The 14,742-nt window shown below is 48.2% G+C and overlaps 1 protein-coding gene across 2 annotated transcripts in view; it reads right to left on the minus strand.

Annotated features, from left to right (window-relative positions):
- The window catches only part of trpc5a (transient receptor potential cation channel, subfamily C, member 5a), a 70,146-nt gene that overhangs the window by 16,051 nt on the left and 39,353 nt on the right, over positions 1–14,742 (minus strand). Inside the window, exons 8-11 of one of the 2 annotated variants that reach the window (XM_046380996.1) lie at positions 5,467–5,604; positions 4,003–4,201; positions 2,647–2,786; positions 598–798 (exon numbers count right to left, since the gene is read on the minus strand). In XM_046380996.1, coding sequence (XP_046236952.1) covers positions 598–798; positions 2,647–2,786; positions 4,003–4,201; positions 5,467–5,604 — 678 coding nt within the window. The remainder of the gene's footprint in view (positions 1–597; positions 799–2,646; positions 2,787–4,002; positions 4,202–5,466; positions 5,605–14,742) is intronic. The other variant, XM_046380998.1, reaches the window with a different exon arrangement.

A 14,742-nucleotide genomic window follows, 5' to 3' on the forward strand; every position in this document is an offset into this window, starting at 1 on the left:
TTCTGATCGTAATGAAACGGCCCTGTGATGTCCTTCTACCATCACTGAAGGAGAGAAAGCGCTGAGGATTTTCTCGTCCTCATCGTCATCAACGCAGTTTAAAAACAGAAAGTAAAGCATGCGGTACACGCACAATGCTGGTCCGGGGTTAAATATCTTCACAATTGCTTGATGTAACTTGGTAATATTTATTTTCACCAGAAGACATTATTCACTAAGGTCAAACTTTCCACCACAGCTGCTCTAAAACTCTAAAACTGATGAATGCAAACAAGTACAGGTTGGACGTTCACACGCTAACAGCAGAAAGGCTAACTGTTAGCATGCTAAGAAGGCCACTGCGCAGGCCAAACTTTATGTTGTCCCTCACCAGTAGTTGTACCCTTTTAATGCATCAAACAGTTTTGTTTTCCACACATGCAATAAGCAGAAGAGTTCACACTGAAACCAACAAAAGAGTTAAAACCAAATACTAAGCACAACCCTCAGAGCTAATATTGTCAATATTTCGATTGAGCAACCCGACATTAAATTCTGCCCCTGAGCATCTCGTTGTCACTGACACAACCGTATGTGAGGCGGGTCAGCAGGTCTCACCAGGCAGTAGATGAAGAGGAACTTGAGGATGTCCAGCAGCATCCTCCCCAGTGAGATCTGCAGGGGCCCCAGGTGGGAGTTGGCGGTGAACAGGGAGATGAGTCTGAGCGAGCTGAAGATGTTGGCGATGGCGAACAGGGCCTCGGCTATCAGCGTCGGGTGCCACATCTCCCACTCCTCCCTGGGACGAGACGAGTTATACTGGGAAGAGAGGAGGAGGAGGAGGAGGAGGAGGGTGAGGAGGGTGAGGAGGGTGAAGCTTCATTAACCACCTGAATGCCCTCAACACAGCTGATGTTTCTGACTTCTGCTTTACCCCACATTACTCCCCCTCCCCTCTTCTTTTCCCAGCATTCTCTCTTTATTTCTTTTCTTTTTGCTTTATTCATGTATCTGTCTGTCTGTCTGTCTGTCTGTCTCTCCCTCTCTCTCTCACTCTCTTTCTCTCTCCATCCTATTCCCACCATCTCTCGGATGTCTCATGCTTGGCTTCCTCCTCATTCTAAATTCAGCCATTAGACTTCCACAGGACGTCTGACTTGTTAACTCGTCCTCTATTAGCATGCACCACGCACACACACGCGAGCACACACACTCACACACTCGCACACACACACACATGCGCACACACACAGGCGCACACACACAGGGGAACAGACAGAAACAGTAACATGCACACAGATGCGCACTCATTAATTTATAGACTCTCTTGCACCTTCTCTCAGATGCACTCGCCCTGCCTGTCTGTCTGTTTGTCTGTCTGTCTCTCTCACACACACACACACAAACTCACACACAATGACGGAGCAAAATTTTGCAGGCCACTGTCAGCTCTCCAGAGGTTTTCAAATGTCTATAAATCGTTTAAAGTAAAAGAAAACTGTAAAATATCTTGTGCAACAACAGCTGCTGCTGTGTGTTAGTGTGTGTTTGTATCTGTGTCAATATGCATGTCCTTATAAAACTGTGTATATATATGTATGTGTGTGCGTGTGCGTGTGCGTGGGACCTGTGTAGGAGGGCCACCCGCCACCATCAGTGACTCACAGCTGCTGCAGATGGCCCAGCCGTCTGGTCTGTGTGTGTGTGTGTGTGTGTGTGCGCATGTGTGTGTGTGTGTGTGTGTGTGTGTGTTTTCAACATGGGCTCTTAATAAATACATAAATCCTGTATGCATGCAGAGTGTGCAGCTAAACAAAGTACTGCTGGAGCTGAAAGCTGCGCTGTGAAAGTGAGAGTCAGAGGAGAACTCGGCGAGTTTGGTGGCCGTCAGACTGCGTGTCAACAGCAACAAAGCTCGGCGCTCCATTTGGTCTCACATGAACTGCGGTGTTCAGCTCTCTCATGAATGTTCAGGGCGAGGAGGTCTTAAAAAGATTGTTTTAATTGTTATGCTTTAAGCGTGGGCGACAAATTAAAGCAAAAACGCTCATAACATCCATTTATTCAGGTTTTTCCTTTCATCCCTCACCTGTCTGCACATGTGAGGCGACGGCTGAATGTTTCACATGTTCCTTCCTTCACCATGAAAGCCTCGTTTATAACACAACGCATCAAGGGTTTGTTATAAAGGCCTGTCTCTAATACACGACATGGACAAAAGTATTGGGACAGCTGCCCATCACACCAACAGACTTTAATGACGTCTCATTGTAAACACACAGACAGCTTTGCAGCTCTAACAGCTTCCACTCTTCTGTGAAGGCTTTCCACAACATGTTGGAGTGTTTCTGTGGGAATTTGTGCCCATTCATGCAGTAGAGCATTTGTGAGGTCACACACTGATGTTGGACCAAAAGGCCTGGCTCACAATCTCCGTTCCAGTTCATCCCAAAGGTGTTGGATGGGGTTGAGGTCAGGGCTCTGTGTGGGCCAGTCAAGTTCTTCCACACCAAACTCATCCAACCATGTCTTTATGGAGCTTTGACCTGAAAACCAGCCCCATAAAGAGGGGTGTCTGGATACTTTCGTCTCCATAGTGTATATGGCCCTGGGCGCTAAAACCCCTGAGTTCTGTACACACACACACACACACACACAGATGTTCACCTTGACGTAGGCCACTATCTTCAGCGATATGGTGGCCAGGTAGAGTGAGTTCATGGCAAAGTCCATCAGGTTCCACCAGTCGTGGATGTACTCTGTGAAACCCCCGTCCCACATCTCCTTAATCTCTGCCCAGATGAAGCCTGAAACACATACACACACACACACACACACACACACTGTGGGTTATTTACATGCAGACACACAGTCAAGCATTTGTGAGTACGTTATCCACCAGTGGGTTCTGCTGCAAGATTCTGCAGGAGGTTTTCTTTTGGCAGCAGACCTCGGCTGCAAAGCCAACACGTTGGGTGCGAACGACCGGCTGTACACAAAGTCAGCTTTTATAATTAAGTCACAAGTCATTTTGTACTTTACCTCGTCTCCCTCCAATATCTGCTTTTCATAAAAGACGTGTGATTGAGTTCAGGGAGGAGCTGTGGCCTCGGTTAAAGAACCTGACCTGAACACGTGTGATGTTCCTGCACGCTCACAACATAACACGACTACAAATGAAGGAACCGACTCACATCCAGTGTTGTTTCTTATCATGCAGAGCGTTTTGTGTTTCAGGAGAAGAAGAAGAAGGAGAAGAAGAAGAAGGAGAAGAGCGCGGCGGAGACGACCACGAGGAACAGATGGTTTTGTATTTTTCCAAGTGATTATGGTTATGATTTGGAAATGATTGGTGTCAGCTCTGAGGGAGAATATGGAGATGTAATCACTCATTTTCACACCCACCCACCCACCCTCACACACACACACACACACACACACACACACACACACACACCTCCTCCACACTCTCAAGCATCCGACCACACACACCCACTTCCCACACACACACACACACACACACACACTCGTCCTATTGATGAACAGCAATCAAAGTGAAAAATTAAGACACATTTTTTGCTTCACTTTTAAATCCGCTTGTTTCTTTTTTTGTTTTTTTTTTGTCGTCTATAAGCAACAAGTTCTCGTCCCATTGGGCGACGTGACAAAGCGAACGTATCTGACCGAACTCCCATCACAGACGTTTCTTTATCAGATCAGATCCGATCAGACGAGTCGTTCATTAAAGGAAAGCCAGGAGAACTAAGATTAAGAGGAACTGGTGGGTCCCACAGCAGCCGTCACAGAACACACAGTCCCGTCTGACAGGCGACCGTGATGCCAACACTTTCGCTTTTAAACTTTCTGCTTCCAGACGCGAACTTTCCAGAGAGAATCGCGACGGACGCCATCTTTCGCATTTCGATCTCATCGCAACCTTTTGCGCTCTTCATCAAAGTGTTGCTTGTTTGTTTATGTTGTTGGGAAATACAAACGCGTTGAGCTACGCTTTTCCGTACACACCAAGCACCCATGGGAGGATCATCCACTCGACGACGGTGGGTGGGGGTCCCTGCATGTGCAGGTTGGTGCGGGCGATGTGCTGCGAGGCCAGCAGCAGCAGGAAGAGGAAGGTCAGGTAGGACGCCGTGTGGCAGATGAACTTGATGAATGGCTTCTTGATGAAGTTTCCCAGAGCGCTTTTGGGAGCCAGCAGGTAGATCTGAGGAAGAAGAGGAGGAGGAGGAGGAGGAGGGAGAGGAAGGAGGACAAAAGAAAGATTAGCTCGTCTGTCCTTAAATGATCCAAACACAAACAGAGGAGGCAGCAACACAAAAAGCAGACACAACTCCACAGAACTGTGATATTATGTAACCCACAATGAACAGTAAAGTTTCTTTGGGCTGAAATGAGAGTGAAAGACTAACAAACGATTACATAATCTTTTGCTCTAATGTCTTTTCAGCGTTTTTGGCTTTTGCGTTCAAACGGCGAGGCAGGAGGACAGCGAGCGAGCGCACAGCGGCGGCGGACGGCGTCTGTCAGAGCTGCTGCTGTTGTGATGCTTGTTTACTTGTTCTGCTCGTCTACTCGCTCCTGGCAACCTCAACTTAGTCTGAGTCACACCAGGGAGGCTTTAACAGGAATTCAATAACACAAAAAAAGAGAGAGCAAGAGAGAGAGAGAGTGACAGAGAGAGAGAGACAGAGAGAGAGAGAGAGAGAGAGAGAGAGAGAGAGAGAGAGAGAGAGAGTGACAGAGAGAGAGAGAGAGAGAGAGAGAGAGAGTGACAGAGAGAGAGAGAGAGAGAGGCAGACCGACGTGTGTTCATGTGCAGCAATAAAACATTAAAAACATTAGCAACACAGTCATTACTGCCACGTACAGACGAATCATCTTTGCACTGAACAGAGTCTGGGTTTTTCTTGTGGTCCTCGAACGCACCACAAAGTTCACCAAGTCGACAGAGAGGCACAAAGCGGCGTGGTGTGGCGACGCAGGTGGATTTAAAAGTTTGAATTTGACCGCAGAATATTCATTTTGTCGTCGTCCTCATTACGCCGTGTTGCGGCTTCTCGTCTGATTATAAACACACAAACAGAAAACTCCTGACCTCCATTTCCTCCTCGCTGGCCTCCTCTAAACAACAACAACAACAACAGTTCCTGCTTTCCCTGTTTGCCTGCTTTTAGGCCCGAGTGTTGCTGTCAAGCTGATGTTTCCTGGCAACAGCTCCTCCAGCCAATAAAAAAGGAGTTTTGCTTGATTGCTGCCTAGCAACAAATTTACTTTGAGGAAGACACTGCAGTTTGGTTCCCTCCATCCCTCCTTCGTCTTCCTCTCTCTCCATTTCCTTTCTTATTCAGTCCCCTCCGTTTACCTTCACTCCTCTACTCATTAAATCTTGCCTCATTTTCATACTTTCTACGACTCTTTCTTTCCATTCCCCCTCTCCTCCTTCCGCCCAGTACACCCCCTCCCCCGTACCAGCGAGAAGACAGGAAACAGGAGCCCGATGATGAAGCAGGTGACCAGTTTGACGGCCCAGTGTCGCCTCCTCCAGCCCGGGAAGCCGTCGTACCACAGCGTGGCCAGCAGCTGCTGGCAGTTCGGCTGGGCCACGAACTGCAGAGGAAGAGAGAGAGAGAGAGAGAAGCTGTCAGGAAACGCACCTCGCACGTCCTTTTCTTCCAATAAGTGAGGACAACGCTGTTATCAAAGGGTGAAAAATAAAATCTGAAACCAACATCAGAAGCAGTTTTAAAGGTGGCTCGCGTATCATTCAAGAATTTCCCTCCAGGGATTATTAAAGGAATTCTGATTCTGGTTCTGATTCTGATTCTGATTCAGAGGCCTTTTATGGGTGTAAACCTGCTGATGGAACCAGGGGTGGTTTGTGTAACCTTCAGGTCTGTCCAGGCTGGACACAAACCTGAGCCCGGTTTGAAACCCAGAGGAGACGAGCCGTTTGGACGCCTCGCTCCGCAGCCTCGGACGGGTGACTCGCCACACTTTTATCTCCCTCCGCTGTGACAAAGCAGAGGTTACTTCCTGCCTGACAGAACTGTGGCCGCTCTGTTGTTCAGGTCGCCTCCATTTACATCTCATTACAGCTCATCTGCTAACACTGTTGGCGCAGCACCAGAGGCTGTTTGTCCCCGTCAGCCCTTCAGCCGCCCTCTGAGTCACCAGGAACCAGCTGAGTCCTGCTTTCTTTTCCCTTCCTCTTTGTTTGTCCTCCACCCATTGTGTCCGTCCACTTCTTCTTCTTCCTCTCTCCCCTCATCCTCTCAGCTCCCTCCTTTCTTTTCTCTTCCTCTCTGCCATTTAATCTCTTGCTGTCTTGCCCAGTTTGTCTGACTTTCCTTCATTTTCCCTTTCTTCCTTCCATTGTGGTTGTGTTCCCTCACGCTTGCTTTTTGGCCGATTAGTCTGCTCTCAGCCTTTGGAGGCAGTCGGGTGTCTCTCAGGTGTGTGTGTGTGTGTGTGTGTGTGGATGTAAGAAGTGTGTGTTTTCCTCCTCAACAAACTTCCTGGTTTTCTCACAGGTGTTTCATAAATAATTCATCCCACAGTCGCACTTCATCTGCACGGCCAATCGCTGATAGAGCCAAAGGTGACACCTGCTGGGGGACGGGCCGAGCTCCAGGACAGGCTCCCACACGGACTTTAAGACAGTAACAACAGTTAGTTTAATAACCGACAAGCGAGGGGAGGAACATGTAGACGAGCGGTCGAGATGCAGCCAAACGAAACCGGAAAGTCGAGCTGACAGGAAACATAAACACACAACATATAACTGTTTCTCTGTGTGGGAGGATTTCTGCTCTGAATTTAATCATCTTGTGTCACCTTACACTTCTGATAATCAACACACACACACACACACACACACACACACAGATAAACCTGCCATGTCAGCCACAGAGCAAGTTGTTCGACATCTTATCTGGTTATGTGTTGTGTGTGTGTTTGTAGCTGTTTAACTCTGTGTGTGTGTGTGTGTGTGTGTGTGTGTGTGTGTGTGTGTGTGCGTGTGTGTGTGTTTGTAGCTGTTTAACTCTGTGTGTGTGTGTGTGTGTGTGCGCGTGTGTGTGTGTGTGTGTGTGTGTGTGTGTGTGTGTGTGCGTGTGTGTGTGCGTGTGTGTGTGTGTGTGTGCGTGTGCGTGTGTGTGTGTGAGGATATTGGATAATGACAGGATTTAATTATACAGATGAAACGATAGGAAAAAGCAGAAAAAGGGAGAAAGGAAGAAGAGGAAGACAAAGTGTTAGAAGTCAAACCAAGGAGGCTGCTCCCTCCTGCTCCTCTTTCCCTGCTCCTTCCCCTCTTTCTTTTCTCTCTCTCCCCTCCATCTCCTCATTCTCTCATTCCACATCTCCTCTTATTTTTTGTTCTCTTTTTATCCCCTTCCCCTCCTCATCCCCTCTTCTATCCTGTCACTAATCCTCTTCTTCCTTACTTTCTTCTCTCCTCTCCTTCCTCTCCTCCATTTTCCTCCTCCTCCTCGTCTTATTTCCTCGCCTTCCCTCCTTCTTTTTCCCCTCCTTCTCTCTCTTCATTCCTCCATTTTCAGTCACTATCTCCTCCTTTTATTCTTTCTTGTATTTCTTCTCCTACATCTGTCTTCTTCACCTCCCCCTCCTCCTCCTCTCCTTTATCTCTTCCCTCCTTCCTCTCCTCCGTCTGTCTCTCCATCCCTCGCTCGGCTGCGGTTTGGTTTCCTGTTGCCATGGCAGCGGTATGCTAATGAGGGAGTTCGGGCTCCTCTAAACTACAGCAGTCTGCTCCTTCCTCTCCTTTTCTGTTTCAGCCTCGAGCTTCGGATGGAAAAACGTCCTCGTCAGAAGGCTTCACGCTGACGCAGCCGCTTCGATCAAGACAGCTGGCTGACCAATCAGAGCGCGGGATCACAAAACAAACCCTCAGGGGGAGCAGGGTGAACCAGACGGTTTTTTCCTGGATGTTAAGTTGTCCTACAGGACGAAGTGAGACATCCTGGGTGTAACATAAATGGATTATTAAAGTGACCTTTTAGACTGTCAACCCGTGAATCAGCTGAAGTTACATAACAGAGCCGGAGTGGTGGGTGATCAGCGAATATCAGCCACCATCAGCAGGAGTATCTGGATGGTAATGACGGGCGATGGTGGGCGATCGGGGTCGCTTCATCTGAGCGATCAGAACGACATCAAGTTTGCCTCCAGACAGGCCAGCAGGGCTCGCAAAGTCTGGAGTCAATGACATCCTGGCCTTCAGACTCACCACCTGACTGAGTGCTGTCAGGTGAACTCAGCACAGGCTGACCACATTTACATGCTTCACGTCATGTCAGCACAGTAAAGCTCTGGCTTTGAGAGACCCGGGTGTTCTACCTGCAGGAAACCAGGATACATATGAACACCTGATCCTGATCCCTTGTGACTGAGAAATTAAGACACAACTGCATCTCCCGAAATCGGATCAAAAACAGACTGAGGCTCCAAACTGGGACACTCGGGTTATGTAAGCACACAGCAGACTGACAATCACAGCATAAGTACCACACAAGGCCTGGCACAAGGTCAGAAGCACACACACACATTAATATCTCTGCGATGTGCATGTGTTGTGTGGACCGAACATTGAGTGAACGCTGGAAGAGAGCGGCTGCAGGACCAGGACTTTCCAGTCCGTCTTAAATCGGTTTCTGCAGTGCGTCCCATCAGACCTGGTCAGCCATGTGAGAGCTGCTGAAGTCTTAAACCAAATCTGAGTGTGTCTGCAGCTCAGAGACACAGCCAAACACAGCTTCACATAACACACACACACACACACAGCACTTTCACTGCGAGCAGGGACGGGCTGGTCGGGCTGAGAGGAGGACGTGTCTGAAAAGGCCTCGAAGGACGGCGAACAAGCACGTTTTATTGTAAAATAACTTCTGCAAGTCAAAGAGCAAAACCTGTAAATTAACTTTACAATTAAAGGAACAGTTGGGAAATATTTGCTGTCTTTTCCCAGCCAAGTTGGCCAGCAGATGGAAAAATCCACCCATCAGACATAATCTTTACCTGCCAAAACGCACGACTTTAGCTTGAAAAATATTAAAGTAAAGCAGCTTATCTCAGAGCGACATGGGCACCTGCTGCACAAGAATACTGTGGAGTTTGCTGACAACAGTTTGATCTTCGCAGAATTTTTAAAATGCACCTGAATGCACCACAAAGTCCACGTCTCTGTGTGCCAGCTCGGCTGAAATGAGACGTACCTGAAAGTTAACCACGACTCGCTCTGCACGCACATAAAACGGTTTGATGAAACAGTGCAGACAGCATTAAAAAAACCTCCCGCCCACGCGGCGACACAAGCACCCACAGTTACACCAACAAGCAGAACAAGATATACCATGAAACCTGCACTGCTGGCAGCGCACCGAGCTTCAAGTGACATTTAAAAATCAATCAGCAAACACACAGGAATGAATCATATTAGCTGTGGATTACGGCGGCTGAGGGGAAGCAGAGATGCCAGCTGATAGGAGCTCAGTCACTCACTTTAAATGAGAACTGCTTGCAAATTGCTGGAAACATTCTGGAGACGTCGTTCGTCTTTAGTCCCACTCTGCTGTGCGAGTGGCGGCGATAAGGAGCTGGAGAATTGTTAATCTCTAATAAATGCACCCAGTCATCCAGCAGAAACTCCGGGGAGCCGCCACAGACAAGAAAATTAGCCGAGTGGAAAACCTGACTCTCCATAAAGGAAAAAAAGGAAAGAAAAGAAAAGAAAAGAAAAGGCCCCAAACCCCCTTTTATTAAAGTCCTCATGGAGAGGAGTTCTGATGACTCATGTTAACCTCCTGAATCAAACTGCAGCCTGCAGAGCCGCCACATGAAAAGGCCTTTTCGCTGCATTTGCATTTCCTCTGCCGGCTGAGCGACACGACGGCCGCGGACGCTTGTTTCGCACAAAGACACAGCATGGAAATGACTTTTACATCATCTGAGGTTTGTCAGCTCGCTTTGTGTAGGTCGGCGTCGAACCATCGCAGTCACAGGTAAAGCAATGTGAACCTGTTCGGGCTTTGCACGTTGGCTGCAGACGCTGAAGGGTACCTTGGAAGCTCAGGAAGCTGACTGAACCAGTTCCTCCACTTCACTCCGATCCTGACATTAAACTACAATCTGCTGAAGCTACTTTCAAGCTAATTCAATTTCGGGGCAATCTGCCGTGACCACTAAACGAAGAAATATGCTAAATATGCTATACTATGTAGCGCCGGTTAGTTCGATTTCTGCGCTGCCTGATGTAATCTAACAAAGCAATATGCTAACTCAAAGCTACGCTAACAGTAATTCAATCTGGCTGCGAACATGCTTCATAATTCATATGTAAATATGGAAAAGGCTTGCACGTGTGTGTGTGTGTGTGTGTGTGTGTGTGTGTGTGACTCGATCTGCCTCTCGCTTCCTCTTTCTCCTATTAATCCTCTCTATCTGTAGCTCCCATAAACATTTCTCTGTCACATTTCTGAGCACAGAATGAACCACCGACTTACTGGAGATATTTGGGTGAACTGCTCCTTGAATCTACCTGCTGACATCTGAAGCACAGACAAGCTTTATCTGATCAGACTTTTGATTAAGCAGGATTTTTATGCTTTTAATGCTCTTGTGTGTGTGTGTGTGTGTGTGTGTATGAAGTCTGCCAATTGAGAACACGAGCTGATAGATTAATTAGAGCAATAATTCATTTGTATGAGGTGAATAAAACATGATCGAAGGTAAATATATTATTCAGCTGCTGCTGTGGATTACTGAACCACACACACACACACACACACACACACACACACACACACAAATGCAAACAAATATGGTCACACACTTAAGTAGACACATGTCAGGCACACACACACACACACTCCATTTATTATTGACACTGCTGTTAATGTATAATTCAGTGGGGCTGCAGGTATCACAGGCCCGCAGACAAAAAAAGACATTTAAATGATTCAAACACACACAAACACACACACAATGAATGTTTCATTGGTTTTCATTGCAGGTTAAACGCAGGTCAAACGGCGGAAACGTACAAAGGTTCGTTTTTTTTTGCGAGTCTTTAATCTGCAGGTCGGCGAGGGAGACGAGACGGATCAAAACAACAACAAGAGCAAAGACAGGAAGGAAACAGGAGAGTCGATCCTGAACCCTAAATATGAAAATATGAAAAGAAAAGAAAAGAAAGGAAACATGGAGGGAAGCCATCAACAACACAGTGAGGAGATTTCTGCTCCTCAAAGCACCGCAGAGTGACGCTTACAAACGCCCATCAGGCGAAACCAGGCGGCCAAATGAAACGCGCCCGTAGCTCCGGGTTTGATGACCGCTGGAGATGTTTGGGACGATGCAGGAGCACAAGCGAACGTATGACCAAGTTGTGTTTGATCCCTCATCTTTGACTTCATCTCTTTCTCTCACACTCCCACTCCTTTAACATCGTGCTCTCCTCCATCGCCATCTCTCACCGATTGCTCCCAACTTCCTGTCCGCGCTCGTTTGCTCCCTTCATTTGTACTCGCTCGCCGACGACGCTCTTCCTCCCGCTCTCATCCTCACCCGTTCTGTCTACTCAAAACACACAAAGAAAGGACACGTCGTCCTCTTTTCTTCGACCTCAATCTCCATCTTTTGAAAAGCCTCCGCCCTGCTGCTGACGTCCTCTGTTCCACCTCTCCACCTCGCTCAGCGTTTCCTCCAGCTGCCCATCGCTCCGTCATCCTCACCTCCTGCTCTCTCCTACACCTTTCCTCACCTGCGCTCCGCCTCCCGTCGCGCTCCATCCAACGAAACCTCGTAAAACACCTGAAATGTCACAAAAGCATCTGAGCTGCTTGGCGGCGGTGAAGCTCAGGCGCCTCCTGGACGTCAAACACAAACACATCAGTGCTGGGAAGGTTGTGTCAGTCGCTCTCCACCGACGGACTCTCGCTGTCCATCAAACCTCAGCCGCGTCCTTTTAGAGGACTTCGAGAGGTTTTCTGAAGTCCTTCTGGTGTAATTTTCAGACCATCCAGACAGCTGCTGGGTGCCTTCACGTGTTCCTCAGATGCTGCATTCAAATGAAAAAGGACTCATGGATGGACGTAGACCCTGAACACAAAAACCCGAAACCAGAAAGCATCAACATAACCTCTGACCTCAGGAAAGAAGCACAGAAGACTGAGTAAACACACCGAGTACTCAACACACTGAGTAAAACCCTCCTCCATTGGCAAATCATTTCATGGCTCATGTGAGTGCTGGCTCTGGTCGCAGTGTTGCTTTTTTACACCAGCTTGTGTTTTGTTGTCGTAACTCGCAGTATCAAAGGATGGAAGCTCATCCCTTCTTCCACTTCCTCGTCTTGTTGCTCTGCAGCAGAGGAAAGTGGAAAACCTGGGCTGGTCTGGAGAGCCTCCAAACTCCCTCCCTCCCTCTTTGTCGGCAGTGTTGGACGGATTAACGCACACGCCGAACGGTGCCAAGCAACACGGTGAGGAAAAACTGATTTATGGTTTATTATTTCGCAACAATTTGCTCCCTCTCCATCCATCACTTCCTCGCTTTCATCTCGCCTTCATTCTCTGCCTCCATCACTTCATCTCTCCCCTCTCTTCCTGTCCGTTATTTCCTTCCTTCACCCATCTCTTTCTTCTTCTTCTTCTCATTCATTAAAACAGGTCGTTAACCGGCTCGCTGTCCCGTGATGAAAGGACCAAAAGTTCATCAAATGAAACTTTTTCTGCCATCATCACATCTTCAACTGCTCTCATTATTTCTTTGACTGATTTTAAAGTTCTGCAACTGAATCAGCCTAACTATTGGCCTGATCTGGATCAGCACTGGGCCAGAACCTGGTTACCATCTGGACACGATTAGGCTGAAGGAATCAGGATGGGATCGGGCCAGAACTGGACCAGGATCAGGCTGTGATAAGCTGGATCAGGTCAACATTACTTCAATTTAACCTCATCGTTTCTCTTTCGCTTCACATTAAGGTTCTCCTTCATTACTCTGCTGTCGTCGCCTCTCTGTCACCCCTGACCTTCGCTGCTCCCTCTCTTTCTCCCCCTCCTCCCCCTCCTCCCCCTCCTCCCCCTCCTCCTCTGAGGAATTTGCCACAGATTTCACTGCTGCTGATCATTAGAGCACCAGACCCTCAGGCAGCTTCTGTGTATGTGTTTGTGTGTGGAATCAAGAGCAGGTCAGACTGCACTTAATGTGTGTGTGTGTGCGTGCGTGCGTGTGTGTGTGTGTGTCACGGGCACTGATGCACGTATGCATATGTAATCAGACAGAATCCCCGTCTAAAAAGCAGCCTTAATTTGGTGTGTGAAGTCGATGGCAGGGCGTTAAAGGTTCAGTCCGTATACTCTCCGCATCAATAATCATCATCAGAGTTTTCTAACAGCAGGGGGTTGGATTTCAACCGACACAAACTCAGGGGACGCTCAGGCTTGAAGAGCACAAACGTTGAGGCACTGATGAGGGAAATGCAACCTGACTGAAACTAACTTGAAATTTTTCCCTTCGCTGCCGAATTTTCCGTTTCGTTCCATTTTTTCTCATGCTCTCCTCCTCCTCGTTCCTTCCTCATCCATCCTTCCTCACTCTGGATCTCGCCGCTCTCGTCTCCTTTCTGCTTTCCCTTCCTCCCGGCCTCTTCGTTCAGTTCGCACCTCTCCCGCTCTGCCTTCGTCCACCCGTTCACACCTCTTCCTGTTACGCTCACTTATCACAACGACCCAGGATGCACTGCAGGGGTGTTGTGAAGGGGACCCGCCGCTTCCCCACGCCTCTCCGCCAGCCAGCTGGACGCAGTTCATTAACTCCAGCATGTCAGACAGCCAATCACAGAGTTTATTTCGGGGGTTTAAAGGCCCTCGGCATGATGGGTAACCTGTGTGTGTGTGTGTGTGTGTGTGTGTGTGTGTGTGTCCAATTTAGCCATTAAGTCGAAACCACTGAGTCGAAACCAAAAGTTACTTTGGCGTTACGTAACTGCTCCACACTTCAAAAAACTCGACTCCCTCGTCTCGCCCTCCTTTTTCTGTTTTACCTCCCTCTGCTCCCTCTCTGTCCCCTTCTGCTCAAATTATCAGAGGAGAGGCTGCAGTTCAATAACCAATCACATCTGTGCCCACATCTACGGCCAGAGGAGGGAAAATACAGAAATAATAAGGAGACGGAGGAATTAAAGAATGGAGGACAAGTCGGGTGGATGACCAGGTTTCCCAGGAGACGGAGACACAAGGTCAAAAAAGCACGCCGGAGAGAGGATGATGAAGGAGAAGAGCGAGCCAGAGAGGAGTGTGTGGAATGCTGCTGGCGCTGTGTGTGTGTGTGTGTGTGTGTGTGTGTGTGTGTGTCTGGCAGCATGTATTGATCCCACAGACACACGGACAGTATATCGAAGATGTAATTTGCATTGATCACATTGGAGAATGCTGACGAGGATGTGCTTACACACACACACACACACACACAGTTTGGCATGTTCGACAGAAGCTTGTCAGGTGATGTAACACCCGACTGGCGGCCATGTTGGAGGCCCCTCAGCAGACACGATGACAAACGTAGTATTCACGGTACAAAGTGCCTCTCAGAACCGGTTGCCGTTTGTCCAGCCCAGTTTTGGAGAGAGGAAGTAAAACATTAGCGACTGTGTGGCGTCTCCCTGAGCCAAATCCATCTGAGCTTCACTTCCTGTGATGTCAAAATGCAGCAGAAACACATTCA

The sequence above is a fragment of the Scatophagus argus genome, chromosome 23 (assembly GCF_020382885.2).
Source record: "Scatophagus argus isolate fScaArg1 chromosome 23, fScaArg1.pri, whole genome shotgun sequence".
NCBI lineage: Eukaryota > Metazoa > Chordata > Actinopteri > Scatophagidae > Scatophagus > Scatophagus argus.